We start from the raw sequence: 17,218 nt of genomic DNA on the forward strand, positions 1-17,218 counted from the left end.
GTAGGGGTCGGCCTAGGAAAGGTTGGAGAGAGGGGGTAATGGAGGTTTTGTGTGCGAGGGGCTTGGACTTCCAGAAGGCATGCGTGAGCGTGTTTGATAGGAGTGAATGGAGACAAATGGTTTTTAATACTTGACGTACTGTTGGAGTGTGAGCAAAGTAACATTTATGAAGGGGTTCAGGGAAACCGGCAGGCCGGACTTGAGTCCTGGAGATTGGAAGTACAGTGCCTGCACTCTGAAGGAGGGGTGTTAATGTTGCAGTTTAAAAACTGTAGTGTAAAGCACCCTTCTGGCAAGACAGTGATGGAGTGAATGATGGTGAAAGTTTTTCTTTTTTGGGCCACCCTGCCTTGGTGGGAATCGGCCAGTGTGATAATAAAATAATAATAAAATATTTGCTTTCTTTACTACACTGTTCCTTATCAATTCTCCTGACATGCATGGGTCAAAGCGAATTCCCAGATATCTTGCTGAGGAAACTGATGTGATGGGCTCCCCATTACACTGGATATTAAAATTATTTACCCTTTTCATTTCGTGTTTTGTACCAAAGAGTATGTAGTATTTTTCATGTTTCTGTGTTATTTATACAGTGGAACTACGGTTTTTGCACATTCCAGTTATCGGACAATTCGGTTTTAGAACCGTTTTTTGTGCGAAAATTTGTTCTGAATATCGGACCTTGTTCCAGACATCGAGCGTATCAGACGCCACCACTCTGCGTCTCAGCCTGCCTCTGTCAGTGGTTGAGTGAATATTACTTAGCGCATTCCAAAATATTTTGTAATAATCCATTGTTTTTTGTGCTTGTTTATTCATTGTGACTGTGAAATAAGCCACTATGGACCCAAAGAAAGTTCCTAATGCCAGCCCTTTGATAAAGAAGGCGAGAAACACAGTGGAATTGAAGAAAGAGAAAAACAAAAATAAGAATGTGGCGTACGTTTTGCTGAGCTTGCCAGGATGTATGGGAAGTTGAAATTATCAATCTTTTCCATCCTGGCAAAGAAAGTAGAAATCAAGGAAGCTAAAGTTGTGAGAGCGGTGAATGTGCTAACGAAACAGAGATCACAAACAGTGGAAGATATGGAGAAGTTGTTGTTGGTGTGGATCAAAGGAAAACAGTTAGCGGGAGGTAGTGCTGTGGAGTTGAACATCTGTGAAAAGGGAAGGCAGCTGCATGCGGATCTCGTAAAGAAAATGCCTGAAACAAGTGCTGCTGTTAGTGAATTTAAGGCCAACAAAGGCCGGTTCAAGAAGCGTAGTGGCATACACAGTGTTGTAAGGCATGACGAGACTGCAAGTTCAGACAAACTTGCGGCTGAAAAATTCGTGCATGAATTCAACGATTACCTAGAGGATGAAGAATTCTTCCCCCAACAAGTGTTCAATCTTGACGAAACAGGCCTCTTTTGGAAGAAAATGCCAAAGAGGACGTACATCATGCAGCAGGAAAAGGCACTCCAAGGACACAAGCCTGTGGGATTTCAAAGTGAAGCCTTTACTGGTGTATCCGAAAATCCCAGAGTGTTCAAGAAAAACTATGTCATTCAGAGTAAATTGTGTGTGATGTGGAAAGCTAATAATAATTTTCAAAATGTGGGTCCATGAAGTATTTGGCCCGAGTGTGAAAAATACCTCCTGGAAAATAAATTGCCACTCAAGTGCCTCCTGCTCATCCTCCAGACTTGGAAGACCAATGACCAGCACGTCATTTCAAACTCCAAAAAACTCTACACCAAAGCAATGTTTCAAAGGTGCTTTGAGGTGACCTCGGACACTTCAGTATCCTCCACTGCAAAAGCCTTACAGGTAAGGCTTGGCAGGAAGTGACTTCCAGGACTTTGAACTCTGCTTGGAGAAAATTGTGGCCAGAATGTGTCCAAGAGAAGGATTTTGAAGGCCATAGGGTCGACCCTGTTGACCATATGCTTGTTGTGGAATCTACTGTGGCGTTGGGGAAGTCCATGGGGTTGGATGTGAGTGTCGAGGATGTGGAAGAGTTGAAGGACCACAGGGATGAGCTAACCACTGAAGAGCTGCAAGATCTTCATCTGGAACAGCAACAGACCACAACTGAGGAAATTGCTTCAAATGAGAAGGTGCCTTCTTCAGTGATTAAGGACATTTGTGCAGAGTGGAATGAGGTGCAAACTTTTGTGGAAAAATATCACCCTGAACAAGTTGAAACAAACCATATCTGCAATATGTTCAGTAACAGAACCTTGTCCCACTTCAGAAAAATCTTAGAGATGCCAGAAACAGAGCTCTCTGGACAGATATTTTGTGTGACAGAGGTCCAGTGACTCTCAAGCTGGCCATAGTGATAGTAAAAGACAAAGAAGGGAAGTGGTAAACCCAGAGAGGGCTTTGATACCTAGAATCCTCATGGAGGAGGATTCCCTTCCAATCAACAACTTCAACTCTCTTACCCCTCCTCGCCTTCTTCAGTATGCCAACAAGAGTCTTCAATAAAGGTTTTTAATATTTATATTTATTTATCATTGTTTTGTGTATGTAAAACTATATTTATTCTTTAAAGAATAAATTTTTTTTGTGAATATTTTTGGGTGTCTGGAACGGATTAATTGTATTTACATTATTTCTTAAGGGAAAAATTGATTCAGTTTTTGCATTTTTCGGTTTTAGAACGACCTTCTGGAATGAATTAAGTTCGATTAAGTTCCACTGTACATTGAATTTTGTCATATTACTAAATTGTGATAGGTAAATAAACCTTAGTGTTGATATTAGCGTAATAATGAAAGATATTCTCTCGGATCCCGAGACTGGGAATTCCTGATTACGTCAGCAAATATTTCCAGACGGCTCCTGATTGGTTCTCTGACTCCATAATAGCTCTTCCCACTCTGTATTGATGCCAAATCATCAATTATTATATTAGAATATTAAAAGAAATAACTAACAAAAACGAATTTTTTAAAAAAAATCACTGCATATGAGCACGCATGATACGGTGCCGCCGTCACTATTCATATTATAAATGACTATAATTCCTTGTAGTAACATAGTATAACAGTGATACTTATACCAAAGTGATGACGAATTGTTAAGCTATTTTTTATATGATTAACTAAATTTTCGTATTTTTTTCGATTTTTTTTCTCTGCGCGCTGCACATGTCAGGCCTCAAATTGCAACCAATTTAATATTTTTGAGCCGAGGTAAACCTCGGATGTCTGAATCGGTGGATATCGGATCAGCGGATATGGGGGGTTCTATTGTAACTCTGTCTCTTTCATAATTTCGGATACCAGCACCATTATTCATTCAGTTTGAGAAGAATAAAAAAAAATGGCATAATATCCTGACTGGAATAATACACAAATTGGCCACACATAGGAGAATGAACCTTATGACGACGTTTCATCTGAATTGGAACATAAGCTGGTAAATGGCTCAGGTCGAACCGACACCTCATCAAAAGTTTCATTATCTTATGTACGGTTTATTTGTGTACCGTTGAAGAAGTACAGCTACAGTAAATATATCGCTGTCGTAACCTGCATAAAATTCATTTGGCAACTTTGTCATACCATCATCCTACACTGACATACACTGTTCACCCATTTATCCACACATTCACATTAATACCATACACCCTGCATACTCTCATTTAACACCAACCAACATTTACCTACTCACCATTTATCCACCTGCTATGACTTTCACACGAACAATATTTACCTTCTACCCCAACATACCGCTAACCCACATTCACCTGTATGTCATCCACCCATCAGTATCTTTCAGATCATTATATTTTGTGAACCATCTAATCACCTACGCTTCCATACTTTCTAGATTTCTTTTCTAAACACTTTCTTACCAGTCTCCTTGGTGACCCTGCCCCTGTAGTCCTCTGACTTCTTGAAATAGGGGAACACGTCCTTGTATCCCCAGCCAGGGTTACCCAAGGCCTCCCAGTTGTCGTAGTCCCTCCTGTTCCCTCGTACGTAGAACATAGAGTTGAGGACTGAAGACCCACCGATGGTACGACCTCTTGGATATGGGCTTCTCTGTTAGAGACGATACATTTATGTTGAAACTCACAGGTTATGAGCTGTTGTCTTTACTTCTGTAGTCGAAGGAGAGTTCTACGATCGGCCCCCCCATGAAAGATGAGAGTTTTAAGGAGGTTCAGCCGGCTATGACAAGTTGCTTTCAGAGAGGTGATGTGAGGTAACCAGGATAACCGATGGTGAAACAGAAGGCCGAGAAACCTAACCGTATCACGTTCTGGGGTACGTGACTCATATGGGTACAATGGATTAGAGATGTCAGAACATCTAGTGAAAGTAATTTGGTGAGTTTTAATACTAAAAAATTTAAACCCATGAGTAGTGGCCTAATTGGAAACACGGCTGACTGCATGCTGGAAACTGCAATGAGGTGAGTCAGTGTTTGCACAAGCTATAGCAAAGTCATCAACATAGTGATGACCAAATATTAGATGAAAGAGTAGATAATCGAGATAATCATTTATAGGAAGCAGAAAAAGTGTTGTGCTCAGAACACACCCTTGGGGGACACCTTCAGCTTGGACAAAGTCCGGGGAAAGCATGTTATTAAACCAAATGTGGAAATGTGTCTCAGTTAAGAAGTTCTTAATTAAAAATAGTAGATTGCACCGGAGGCCTAAGGAGTGGGCCTGGGCCAAAATATTATACCTCCACGTTGTCATATGCCTTCTCAAGGTCAAAAAAGATGGCGATAACTGAATGGTTATTGGCAAAGTCATTACGAACATACGTACCCAAAAGGGGTCAATAGTAGAACAGCCCTTACGAAAGCCATATTGATTATTGGAGAGACTATTGTGTCTCTCTAAATACCACATCAAGCTTCTATTTACCAAACATTCCATCACCTTGCAAACTGCATTGGTAAGAACAATGGAACGATGTTGGGAGACATTATGTCCTGTAGTAAGCGGTGTGCAGAAAGGGAGAAGAATGGCAGATTTCCACAGCTGGGGAAGAACTCTTTGCGACCAAATAAGAGTAAAAAGCCATAAGAGGACAGCAAAGGCTGACTAATGTAAATGCTGTAGCATATGAATATGAATGCCGTCAGGCCCGGCTGCCGATGATCGGAAAGCGGAGTGTTGCCTCCAGTTCCAGAAGTGAAAAAGCTCATTAAAAGATACTTCTCTGATAGAAGAAAAGTTTAAGGGCTACCTCAAGAGGGTCTGCTATATTGACACCGACAACAGCAACGTGAAGAATGGGAGACGGGTCGGGGGAATATTTGCCACTGAGTTTCTGTACTCTTTCCAGACTGCACTCATAGAGGAAGCTGAAGTGACAGTAGAAACATAATCCCGCCAGGAAGTGCGTTCAGTGTCATGGATGACACTGCGGGCGACCACTCTCTTCTGCTTAAAATCAAGGAATCGCTCTGTAGTTCTATTGTACCAATACCTGCCCCATGCAGCGCATTTTAGACGTACTGTTCCAGCACAAGCAGGAGACCACCAAGGCACGCACCTCTGTAAAACCTCATCAATGGAGGACGAAGATGGATCCTCACTAAACGCAGTTTGACGCGAGTAAAGGTACCAATTCGCTCGGCCAAATTATCAATGTGGGCTACGAGGAGGTGATGAATATTAAAGAGAAATAAGGATGACTGGAAAATGATCGCTGTCATGCAAGTACAGGAGGAAAGACCAGATAAAGTCTAGTACAGCTGAGGAAGAGCAAACTGAGAGATCGACGCAAGAGAGAGAATGAGTGCGAGGATCAAAATGGGTGGGAGTGCCCGTATTTAAAACATGGAGGGGAGAGAAGCAAGAAAAACCTCCAACTGAATGTCGCGGGAGTCGCAGTAAGATCCCTCAATGGAAATGGTGAGCATTAAAGACGCCAAGTAACAGAAGTGGTGGCGATAAGGAAGAAACCAGAAATGCAACATCTGGGATAGATAATACCCGAGAAGGAGAGCAATACAAAGAGCAGATTGTATACCACTTATTCAAGTGCATGCGACCTGCAGTGTAATGTAGTGAAGTATGAACATAGAGCTGATGGTATGGAATATCGGTGCATATAAGAAGTGCATTTGCACTTCATTGGGAAAAGGATCCGATGAATATAATAAAACATAGCCCGAGATGGGATGGAAAACATCGGAGCATAATTTTGGTTTTTGTAAACAAACACAAACAGGGAAAAGCAAGAAATCTGAAGGTAGAGGTATCTAAGGACTAGAATCATTAGAGGCAGTGGAAAACACACAAGCAGATAAGAATTTGGACACTGCAAAGAAAGGAGTTGTGCAGACTGAGAACAGTGAAGAGGAAGAACAGCAGGTGGATCGGTGTCCATCAGTGGTCTAGTCTCCTCAATATATTCGGAGATAGCTTCAAGTGTTTCAGAGGATAAGGGCAGTATGTGCGACGATATTGGAAATGGAGTGAGGAGGGGGAGTAAAGATCGGGCCGACGATGGAATTTACCAAATTAGGGGAGGACGAAACGTTAGAGAGAACTGGAGAAGAAGCTTGGGAGGGGACAGGAGAGGAGGATTCAAATTCAAATTCAAATTCAAAGTTTATTCTCTATAAGGATTACAATGCTGAGTTTACAGAAATTTGGTTATTGTGTGGTTTACATGTAGTAAAATAGTGATTACAGAGTGTACCACTAGAACGCTTAGCATGGCTAGGCATTTCGGGCATACTTAGTTTTATTCTTAATTGTAAAATATTACAAATTATGAGGTAAGTTGGTATTATGGCTAAGTGACTAAATACTAGTTTGTGAGTTTAGCAATGTGAATGCTTTTGTTTTGGCACAGTACATAGTTTCAGTATTGGAGTATCACAGGATTCATTATTTTAAGATTGAGATTAATATTTCTGTTTATGGTCAAATGAGTGAGTGAGTGTAAGTGTGAACCACCAGGTGGTATTCGTGTAGTTAGTTGACGGGGTGTATCAGGGAGATAAGATGTTTTCTAATGGTAGTTTTGAAGGTGATGAATGTGTCTGCAGTTCTAGAGTTCTCAGGTAGGGTATTTCAGATTTTAGGGCCTTTGATATACATTGAATTTTTGTAAAGGTTTAGTCGGACACGGGGAATGTCGTAGAGATGTTTGTGTCTGGTGTTATGCCTGTGAGTTCTGTCACAACTATCAAAAAAGTGTTTTAGGTCAAGGTTGATATTAGAGTTTAAGGCCCTGTAGATGTAGATTGCACAGTAGTAAGTGTGGATGTACTGAACTGGGAGTAAGTTTAGGTCTATGAAGAGTGGGGGGGGGGGGGTGTTGCCAGGGATGGGATTTAGTGATTATTCTTACTGCAGCTTTTTGTTGGGTTATTATTGGCTTTAGGTGTGTTGCTGCAGTTGATCCCCAAGCACAAATAGCATAGGTGAGGTGTGGATAAATAAGTGAGTGGTATAGTGTGAGAAGGGCATTTTGCGGCACGTAGTATCGTATCTTGGAGAGGATCCCAACCGTTTTGGATACATTTTTTGTTATATGCTGGATATGGGTGCTGAAATTCAGGTTGTTGTCAAGGTATAAGCCTAGGAATTTTCCCCCATTATTTCTGGTAATTAGAGTGTTGCCAATCTTAATGTTAATTTGTGCATCTCCTGCTCTGCTACCAAACATAATAAGAACATAAGAACATAAGAACGAAGGAACACTGCAGAAGGCCTACTGGCCCATGCGAGGCAGGTCCAAGTCTCCTACCGGCTTAAGCCAATGCACCCAACCTAGTCAGGTCAGGTCACATTGACTTAAGGGAGGAACACGGCAACCGACCTGTTAGCACAAGCTATCAGGTCTAACTCACACCCACCCACATCTACTCATGTATTTATCCAACCTATTTTTAAAGCTACACAACGTTCTGGCCTCTATAACGGTACTTGGGAGTTTGTTCCACTCATCCACAACTCTATTACCAAACCAGTACTTTCCTATATCCTTCCTGAATCTGAATTTTTCCAACTTAAAACCATTGTTGCGAGTCCTGTCTAGGCTAGATATTTTCAGCACACTATTTACATCCCCTTTATTTATTCCTGTCTTCCATTTATACACCTCAATCATATCCCCCCTAATTCTACGTCTTTCTAGAGAGTGCAGTTTCAGGGCCCTTAGTCTATCCTCATAGGGAAGGTTTCTGATACATGGGATCATCTTTGTCATCCTCCTTTGTACATTTTCCAGAGAATTTATATCCATTCTGTAATACGGTGACCAAAACTGTGCAGCATAATCTAAATGAGGCCTAACCAAGGATGTATAGAGTTGAAGAACAACCTGAGGACTCCTATTATTTATGCTTCTTGATATGAAGCCAAGGATTTTATTAGCTTTATTGCGAACACTTATGCACTGTTGTCTTGGTTTCAGATTACTGCTAACCAGAACTCCTAAATCTTTTTCGCAATCCGTAATATTAAGATCTACATTATTTAGTTTATATGTGGCATGATTATTGTCCTGTCCAACATTTAGAACTTTGCATTTGTCTATATTAAACTGCATCTGCCACTTCTCCGACCACTGCATCAGTCTATTCAAATCTTCCTGGAGTGCTCGAATGTCCTCGTCAGAATGAATTCGACGGCCTATTTTGGTGTCATCGGCAAACTTGCCGATGTCGCTCTTTATGCCCTCATCTATGTCGTTTATGTAGATTGTGAACAGCAGGGGGCCCAACACTGACCCCTGTGGAACACCGCTCGTGACGCTTCCCCACTCTGATTTCTCCCCATTTATGCAAACTCTCTGCTGCCTATTTGTCAACCATGCCTCTATCCAGGAAAAAATTTCTCCTCCAATTCCATGTGCTTTAATTTTCCTCAATAGTCTCTGATGTGGGGACCCTGTCAAAAGCCTTACTGAAGTCCATATACACAATATCATATTCATTACCATGATCTACCTCCTCAAATACCTTAGTGAAAAAAGTTAATAAATTCGTAAGGCAGGAACGCCCCTTTGTAAAACCATGCTGAGATTCGTTGATTAATTTATGCTTTTCAAGATGGCTACGAACTGCCTCGGCAATTATTGATTCCATAAATTTTCCCACTATGGAGGTTAGGCTTATTGGTCTATAGTTCGAAGCTAAGGACCTGTCACCTGTTTTGAAAATAGGTATCACATTTGCCATTTTCCACTTATCTGGCACCATGCCAGTTTGTAGTGATATGTTGAAAAGATTAGCCAAAGGTGTGCTAAGCTCCTCTTTACATTCCTTTAGAACCCTTGCATACAGTTCATCAGGGCCTGGGGATTTGTTAGGTTTTAATTTATCTATTTGCCTAAGGACCATGTCACTTGTGACCCTAATAGTGCACAGTTTATTATCGTCCTGTTCTACATAATTTATCATTACTGGAATATCGCTGGTATCCTCCTGTGTAAAAACTGAGAGGAAGTATGTGTTAAAAATTCTACACATTTCCTTATCACTGTCAGTGAGCTGACCCGAGGAACTTTTGAGTGGGCCTATCTTGTCCCTGATCTTACTTCTGTATACCTGAAAGAATCCTTTTGGGTTAGTCTTCGATTCTTTTGCAACTTTAACCTCATAATCTCTTTTTGCTTTTCTAATTCCCTTTTTTATTTCTCTCTTTAACTGAATATATCGATTTCTTAATTGCCCCTCTCCTCTTTTGATTTGCCTATATATGCCTCTCTTTTGACCAATCAGATATTTTAATCTATTGTTCATCCATTTAGGATCATTTTTGTTTGATCTGATTTCCCTATTTGGAACATAATTTGACTGAGCAGCTAGAACTATGCCCTGGAAAGCATCATATCGGCAACCATCACCACCTACCTGACCCTTAGTCAGGTCATTCCAGTTCAGCCCACCTAAGTAATTTTTCAGTCCTATGAAATCAGCCAAGCGAAAGTCAGGGACGGAGACTTGATTGCCATTATTAGGGGAATTCCATGATATATTAAAACTGAGTGATTTGTGATCACTCTCCCCAAGCTCATCATTAACCTCAAGATTATTAATTAGTGTTTCCCTACTGGCAAGAACCAAGTCAAGGAGGTTATTTCCCCTAGTTGGCTCTGTCACAAACTGTTTTAAAAAACAATCCTGGATCGTATCAAGAAAGTCACCCGACTCTAAATTTCCTGTCAAATTGCTCCAGTCAATCTGTCTATAGTTGAAATCTCCCATTAGCACAACATTTTCGTATGTAGATGCCTTACGAATTTCGTCCCATAGAAGTTTACTGCACTCCCTATCAAGATTTGGGGCCCTGTAAATCACACCCAAAATTAGTTTTTCTCGGCCCTCGAGAAGCCGTAACCAAACAGATTCAGTGGCTGACGCTTCTAATTTAATATCTTGTCTAACACAACAATTTAAATTGTCTCTGACATACATCGCTACTCCACCACCTTTCCTGTTGACCCTGTCAGTGTGGAATAATTTATAGCCTTGTATGTGACATTCAGAGGGCATCTCTCTATCTTTCAGATTGAGCCAGGTCTCTGTTATAGCAATAATATCTATGTTTCCTGCACTTGCAATTAATCTTAGCTCATCTATCTTATTTCTAACACTCCTGCTATTAGTATAGTAAACCTTAAGGGAGCTAGTCCCTTGCTGCCCTCTGCTGTCCCCCTTTGTTTGCTGACCTGTTCTATTGTCTTTATTTATAACTTCATGCTGAATGCCTTTTATACATTTACTGTTTCCAACCCTAGTGTTGCAACCTGCTTGTTTCCCACACACACCCATACCTCTATCTTCCATCAGTTTAAAATCATAGGCATTTCACCAATGGCCTTCTCAATCGAGTCTGCAAGTGCTACCACCCCTGACCCAGAGAGATGTACCCCATCCCTTGCATACATATCATGTTTGCCATAAAAGTTGTTCCAGTTGTCAATGAATGGGATTGCAAGTTCCTTGCAGTATCTGTCTAGCCAGCAATTTACACCAATTGCCCTAGACAACCATTCATTTCCTACTCCCCTTCTAGGCAAGATGCTACATATGATTGGGATCCCTCCCTTAGACTTAATGAAATCTATAGCTGACCTGTACTTATCTAGCAGCTCTTCTCTCCTACCCTTCCCAATATCATTTCCACCAGCACTGAGACAGATAATGGGCTTGTTCCCATTACCTGACATGATATTATCCAGCCTGTTGACAATGTCTCCAACACCAGCTCCAGGGAAGCACACTCTATCTCTCATCTTCTTATTCCTATTACAAAAAGCACGGTCAATATATCTTACCTGAGAGTCACCAACCACAAGAATGCGCTTACCTTCATTAGCAGGGGCAGTAGTACCCTTACCTTCACTGGCCACTGAAGTACATTCATCCTGGAGAACAGAGAAGCGATTTCCTACCTTCAGATCTTCACTCTTAACTTTCCTTATTCTGATGCGCCTCCCATTACTGTGAACAACTCGCCACTTGTAGCAGGTGCTGGGCTGCACCTCACTGCTGGTAGCCGTTGCTACCTCCCCAACTACAGCCTCCTTACAGCGAGAGACAGACTGCACCTCACTGCTAGAAGTCTCATTCCCCACAACTCCAGCCACCTCACACTCTCTCCCAGGCCCACTGAGGTGGACCTTCAGCCTCCTAATCTCCTCCTGGAGAAGCAAGACCTCCTCCTTCAACTCTCCAACCTCAGTTTTTAAAACACTTCAGAAGTCGATATTTTAATCAGCTCCTCATTCACAATGGTGTTGAGGGTGGCAAGATTAGGGTGAGAGATGACATAAGTCGTGTCATCAGCAAAGAGAATGGGTTTCAGGTGTTGGGATACGTTTGGAAGGTCATTGATGTATATGAGGAAGAGCAGGGGACCAAGGACACTTCCCTGCGGAACTCCAGTATCAAGTGGCCGTGTTGCTGATGCTGTGTCTTTAATGGTGACGTACTGATACCTATTAGTAATGTAAGATTTGAAATAAGCAAGCGCATGGCCTCTTATACCGTAATGATCAAGTTTGTGGAGTATGATGTCGTGGTCTACTGTGTCAAAAGCTTTTCTTAGGTCAATAAAAATTCCTAGTGGATATTCCTTATTGTCCAACGCTGTGTAAAGCAGATCTAGCATTTTTATGATTGCATCATTAGTGCTTTTATTTTTCCTGAATCCAAATTGGCAGGGGTTGAGTATGTTTTGAGCCATTATAAATGAATACAGTCTCCTGTGCACGAGTTTCTCAAAGATTTTGGATAGCAATGGTAAGTTAGATATTGGCCTATAGTTGTTTAAGTCTGTAGGGTCATCACCTTTGTGTATTGGTGTAACCCTTGCCATCTTGAGTAGTTTCGGGAAGGTGCTAGTCTCTAGTGACTTGTTAAAAAGTAATGAAATTGCATGCGAAAGGACATGGGCCGCTCGCTTGTACAGTAATGGTGGGACATGAGACAGATTCCCAGAGTTATTTTTAAGTGACTTTATAATCTCAATGACTTCTGTGGGCTCAGTTGGTGCAAGATAGAAGGAATTAGGGAAATTCCCATCTAGGTAGTCCCCGGCATGGGCATTGGTATGTGGGATTTTACTGGCGAGATTAGATCCTATGTTTGAGAAGAAGTCGTTTATCTTGTTAGCTGTGTCAGTGGGATGTAGTGGTGTTTCATTAGGTTTAGTTAGGACAATATTCTTGGTTTTTCTCAGTTTGTGGGTCCCTAGAATCTGAGAGAGTGTTTTCCAGGTCTTTTTTATATCTCCTCTAGTGTCTGTGAATCTACTGGAGTAGTATAGTTGTTTGGCTTTCTTTATTAGTTTGGTGAGAGCTGATAAATAGTGTTTAGGAGTATCTTTGTGTATTAAGCCCTGTCTATATTGCTTTTCATATTGGTGTTTCTTGTCAATGGATTTCAGAATGGTGCTGGTTAGCCATGGGCAACCAAACCGTTTGTTTGTGATCTGTTTTGTTTTTATAGGACAATGTTTGTTGTATAGTCTAAGTAATTTGTTAAGAAAAATGTCTGTCCAGTCATCAATACCATTGGCCTTGGAGAATTCTGTAGGCCAATCAACAGTCTCTAGGTCAGCTGTGAACTTCCTTACTGAGGCCTCGTCATGGAGTCTAAATGAGACTTTGTTGTATTCAAGTGGTGGTTTACTAATGTTTGTCAGGAGGAAGGTAGGGTAGTGGTCTGTAGTGCTATCTGTGATTATCCCTGATTTAAGGGGGGCTAGTATATTGGTCCATATGTGGTCTATTATGGTTGCACTTGTCTCAGTGAGCCTGGTTGGTTTAGTTATTGTTGGTATGAGAAGTGTGTTGTTCATATTGTTGATGAAATCAGTTACAGGCTGATCATCTAGTAAGCCAAGGTTGATGTTGAAGTCTCCAGCTAAGAGAAGGTGGTGCTTATTCATTTGTCTGTTTGTTATTAGTGACTTTAATTTCTCACTGAAATTTGGGATGTTTGTGTGAGGTATCCGGTAAATGGCACCGATTGTTATAGGCGTCTTAAGGTTTTTTACAGTAAAATTAGCAAAAATGTATTCCCCATTTTCATCACTAAAGCAAGTGGTGCTAAGACAAGATAATTGGTTAGAGTAATAGATTGTAATACCACCCCCAACTTGGTTTGGTCTGCAGTTGTGAATTGCTGTGTATCCTGGTAGAGGGTAGATATCTATTGTGTCCTGTTTAAGCCAGGTCTCAGTAAGAATAATGCAGGAGAAGGGTGTCTTTAGTGATTCAAGGAGTGCTAGGAGGTCATCATAGTGTTTGCTTAAGGACCTGATGTTGTAGTTAAGTAATGATAGACTTTTAGCATTGTTTAGGATAGTGGTGGCTTGTGATGCTGTGTAATAAAGGCAGTTACTTTCCAATAGGTTTTGATTGGGTGTCAGATTATGGAGGTTTAGATCAGGGTCAACGTGATCAATCATCTTCTAGGTTTAAATTATGGTTATTTATATCCTGAGTTGTGTGTTGAGTTCTAGTACTGATATCTGTAGTGGTAGGAAGTTTGGACAAGTATATAGCTAGAGTATTTTGGTCATGTAGGGTATAGTCACTACTACACATAATGAAGTTGATGTTGTCTATGTGTTGTGCTGGAATGAACTAAAGTACAACTAGGTATAAACTAGTAATATAAAAATACAAATTAAAAATAGAACAAGACTCTCACTTGTAATTGCACTAAGGTCTAATAATGACTTTTGTGGAGTCTATGTTTTGAGCTAGAATGAGCTAAAGTACAATAGGTTTAATCTAATAATATAAAAATACAAATTAAAAATAGCACTAGTCTCTCACTAGTAATTGCACTATGGTCTAATATAGTGAATTTGGTATTGACTATGTATTGAGTTAGAATGAGCTATGGTACAACTGAATTTAATCTAATAATATAAAAATACAAATTAAAAATAGCACCAGTCTCTCACTAGTAATTGCACTATGGTCTAATATAGTGAATTTGGTATTGACTATGTATTGAGCTAGAAAGAGCTATAGTACAACTAGGTTTAGTCTAATAATATAAAAATACAAATTACAAATAGCACCAGTCTCTCACTAGTAATTGCACTATGGTCTAGTATAGTGAATTTGGTATTGACTATGTATTGAGCTAGAATGAGCTAGAGTAAAACTGTGATTAATCTAATAATATAATAAAGGAACAAGACTCTCAATTGTAATTGCACTAAGGTCTTATATAAGTTGTTTACAAGAATTAGAGTATAATTAGATTTAAATTGACTGGATAAAATACACAAATTAAGGTAGCAAAATAATAATAAAAAAAATTATAAAAATAAAAATGGCAATGACTTGGTTATAATATGCTAGTAAGATGGTAGACAGGATAATATAAAAGTTGTAGTTGAAAATACTAGTTTAAAAAAGTATGGAATAAAAATGGTCAATAAAAAATGAAAGAACCTCCACACTCGTAACAGAGCCAGTCAGAAGTGAGGAGCCAGGTACAGAGACTGGAAGGAAAAAATGTGCAGGTAGGAGGGAAGGAGGGGTTAAGGGATGGGGAGAGGAGGAAAGGGAAAGGGGGGATGGGGAGGATGGGAAAGGGATGGGGAGATTGAGGGGTAATTAGGTTCGGTCTAAGGAAAGAGACCAAAAGGTCTAATTCCTCAGGCCAAGAGCCTCATCATCGCACCAAGGAGCCCCCCCTTGAAGAGGCCAATAATGTGAAACAATGATGGAGACCCATGGAGCAACACTGACTGATTTACCTCAAATCTGGTCTCGCACAGTTCTGTCTCTCTTGATTGTAAAACTTCCTTTGTACATATTGTATATAAATTGCATGCTATTTGGTGAAGGAAATTTACATATATATATATATATATATATATATATATATATATATATATATATATATATATATCTATATATATATATATATATATATATATATATATATATATATATATATATATATATATATATATATATATATATATATATATATATATATATATATGTATATATATATATATATCACATCTGAATAACAAAAAAAGGCACAATACCGTGACTGGAACGATACACAAATAACCCGCACATAAAAGAGAGGAGTTTACGACGACGTTTCGGTCCGACTTGGACCATTTAAAAAGTCATACTCAGTGACTTTGTAAATGGTCCAAGTCGGACCGAAACGTCGTCGTAAGCTCCTCTCTTCTATGTGCGGGTTGTTTGTGTATCAATTGTGAAGGTCATACATGTGTCGCTACAGAACCTCACATTCGCCACTATTGAAGGCCACACAGTCATCATTCTGTATTTCACAGATTCTTTGCTACTGAAGATCACACGTGCCACTACTTACATGATCGACGTAACCCTGAAACGAGTGCTTCTGTGGAGTGGTATAGTAGTTCCAGTCTGCGTCGCCCAATATAACCAACTGGTTGAATCCTGGTACGTAGCTTTCTGGAGGAGGGGTACCTCCAGCCTCCAGTACAAGTATTTTCCACTTTGCTACCTCCGACAGTCTTGACGCCAGCACGCTCCCCGCTGACCCTCCTCCCACTGTACAGGCGACAAAAGGGATAGAAACCAGGAAGGTTTAATTGAATCTTGCGTGAGGAATCCAATAAGATTTAGTATCTTCCTCCCTATGACAGCAAGTGGCGTCGAGGAAGGTTTAGTCGACTCTCCCCTGAAGTATGGAGGCTCTATGATTATTTTGGCTATTTTTTTCTAATGCTACGGAGAAAGACCAGGAAGATGAAGATGAGTCAGTTCTACCTCTTGAAGAATAGAGAAGAAAGATTTATTTCAAGCTACCCTACGGCACTTAGCGGAGAACTGGAAAGATACTTTTTGATATATGGTTACCTGTCCAGCAGGGAGGAGCATGAGAGAAATGTCTGCCTGAATGTTAAGAAGGAAAAGTGCCCCATTGTAGAGTGAAAATGAGGAACGTCAGTGAATCTTTTTAATACAAGGCGTTTTAGGGGTCAGCCTAGGAATGGTTGACGGAAGGGGGTAATGAGGTTTTGTGTGCGAGGCGCTTGGACTTCCAGCAAGTGTGTGTGAGCGTGTTAGATAGAAGCAAATGGTTTTTAGGACTTGATGTGCTGTTGGAGTGTGAGCAAGGCAACATTCATGAAGGGATTCAGGGAAACCGGCAGGCTGGATTTGAGTCCTGGAGGTGGAGAGTACAGTGCCAGCACTTTGAAGGAGGGGTGTTAATGTTGCGGTTTTCTAACAGTAGTGCAAGCAAACCTCTGGCAAGACAGTGATGGAGTGAATGATGGGAGTTTTTATATTTCGGGCCACCCTGCCTTGGTGGGAGACTGCCCATGTGTTAATAGTGGGAGACTGCCCATGTGTTAATAGTGGGAGACTGCCCATGTGTTAATAGTGGGAGACTGCCTATGCGTTAATAGTGGGAGACTGCCCATGTATTAATAGTGGGAGACTGCCCATGTGTTAATAGTGGGAGACTGCCCATGTGTTAATAGTGGGAGACTGCCCATGTGTTAATAGTGGGAGACTGTCCATGTGTTAATAGTGGGAGACTGCCCATGTGTTAATAGTGGGAGATTGCCCATGTATTAATAGTGGGAGACTGTCCATGTGTTAATAGTGGGAGACTGCCCATGTGTTAATAGTGGGAGATTGCCCATGTATTAATAGTGGGAGACTGCCCATGTGTTAATAGTGGGAAACTGCCCATGTGTTAATATATAAAGGACACATGTATAAGATATTCAATGAAACAAGAGTTTCCT

General features: G+C 40.6%; 1 protein-coding gene across 1 annotated transcript in view; it reads right to left on the minus strand.

The window, feature by feature from the left end:
* Nucleotides 1-1,944: 1,944 nt before the first annotated feature.
* LOC138854136 (glucose dehydrogenase [FAD, quinone]-like) overlaps nucleotides 1,945-17,218 on the minus strand; it is an 85,666-nt gene continuing 70,392 nt past the window's right edge. The window contains exons 3-5 of the mRNA XM_070095366.1: nucleotides 15,808-16,010; nucleotides 3,851-4,040; nucleotides 1,945-2,054 (exon numbers count right to left, since the gene is read on the minus strand). Of these exons, the coding sequence (XP_069951467.1) occupies nucleotides 1,945-2,054; nucleotides 3,851-4,040; nucleotides 15,808-16,010 (503 nt within the window). The remainder of the gene's footprint in view (nucleotides 2,055-3,850; nucleotides 4,041-15,807; nucleotides 16,011-17,218) is intronic.

This window comes from Cherax quadricarinatus, chromosome 50 (assembly GCF_038502225.1).
Source record: "Cherax quadricarinatus isolate ZL_2023a chromosome 50, ASM3850222v1, whole genome shotgun sequence".
NCBI classification, from domain to species: Eukaryota; Metazoa; Arthropoda; class Malacostraca; order Decapoda; family Parastacidae; genus Cherax; species Cherax quadricarinatus.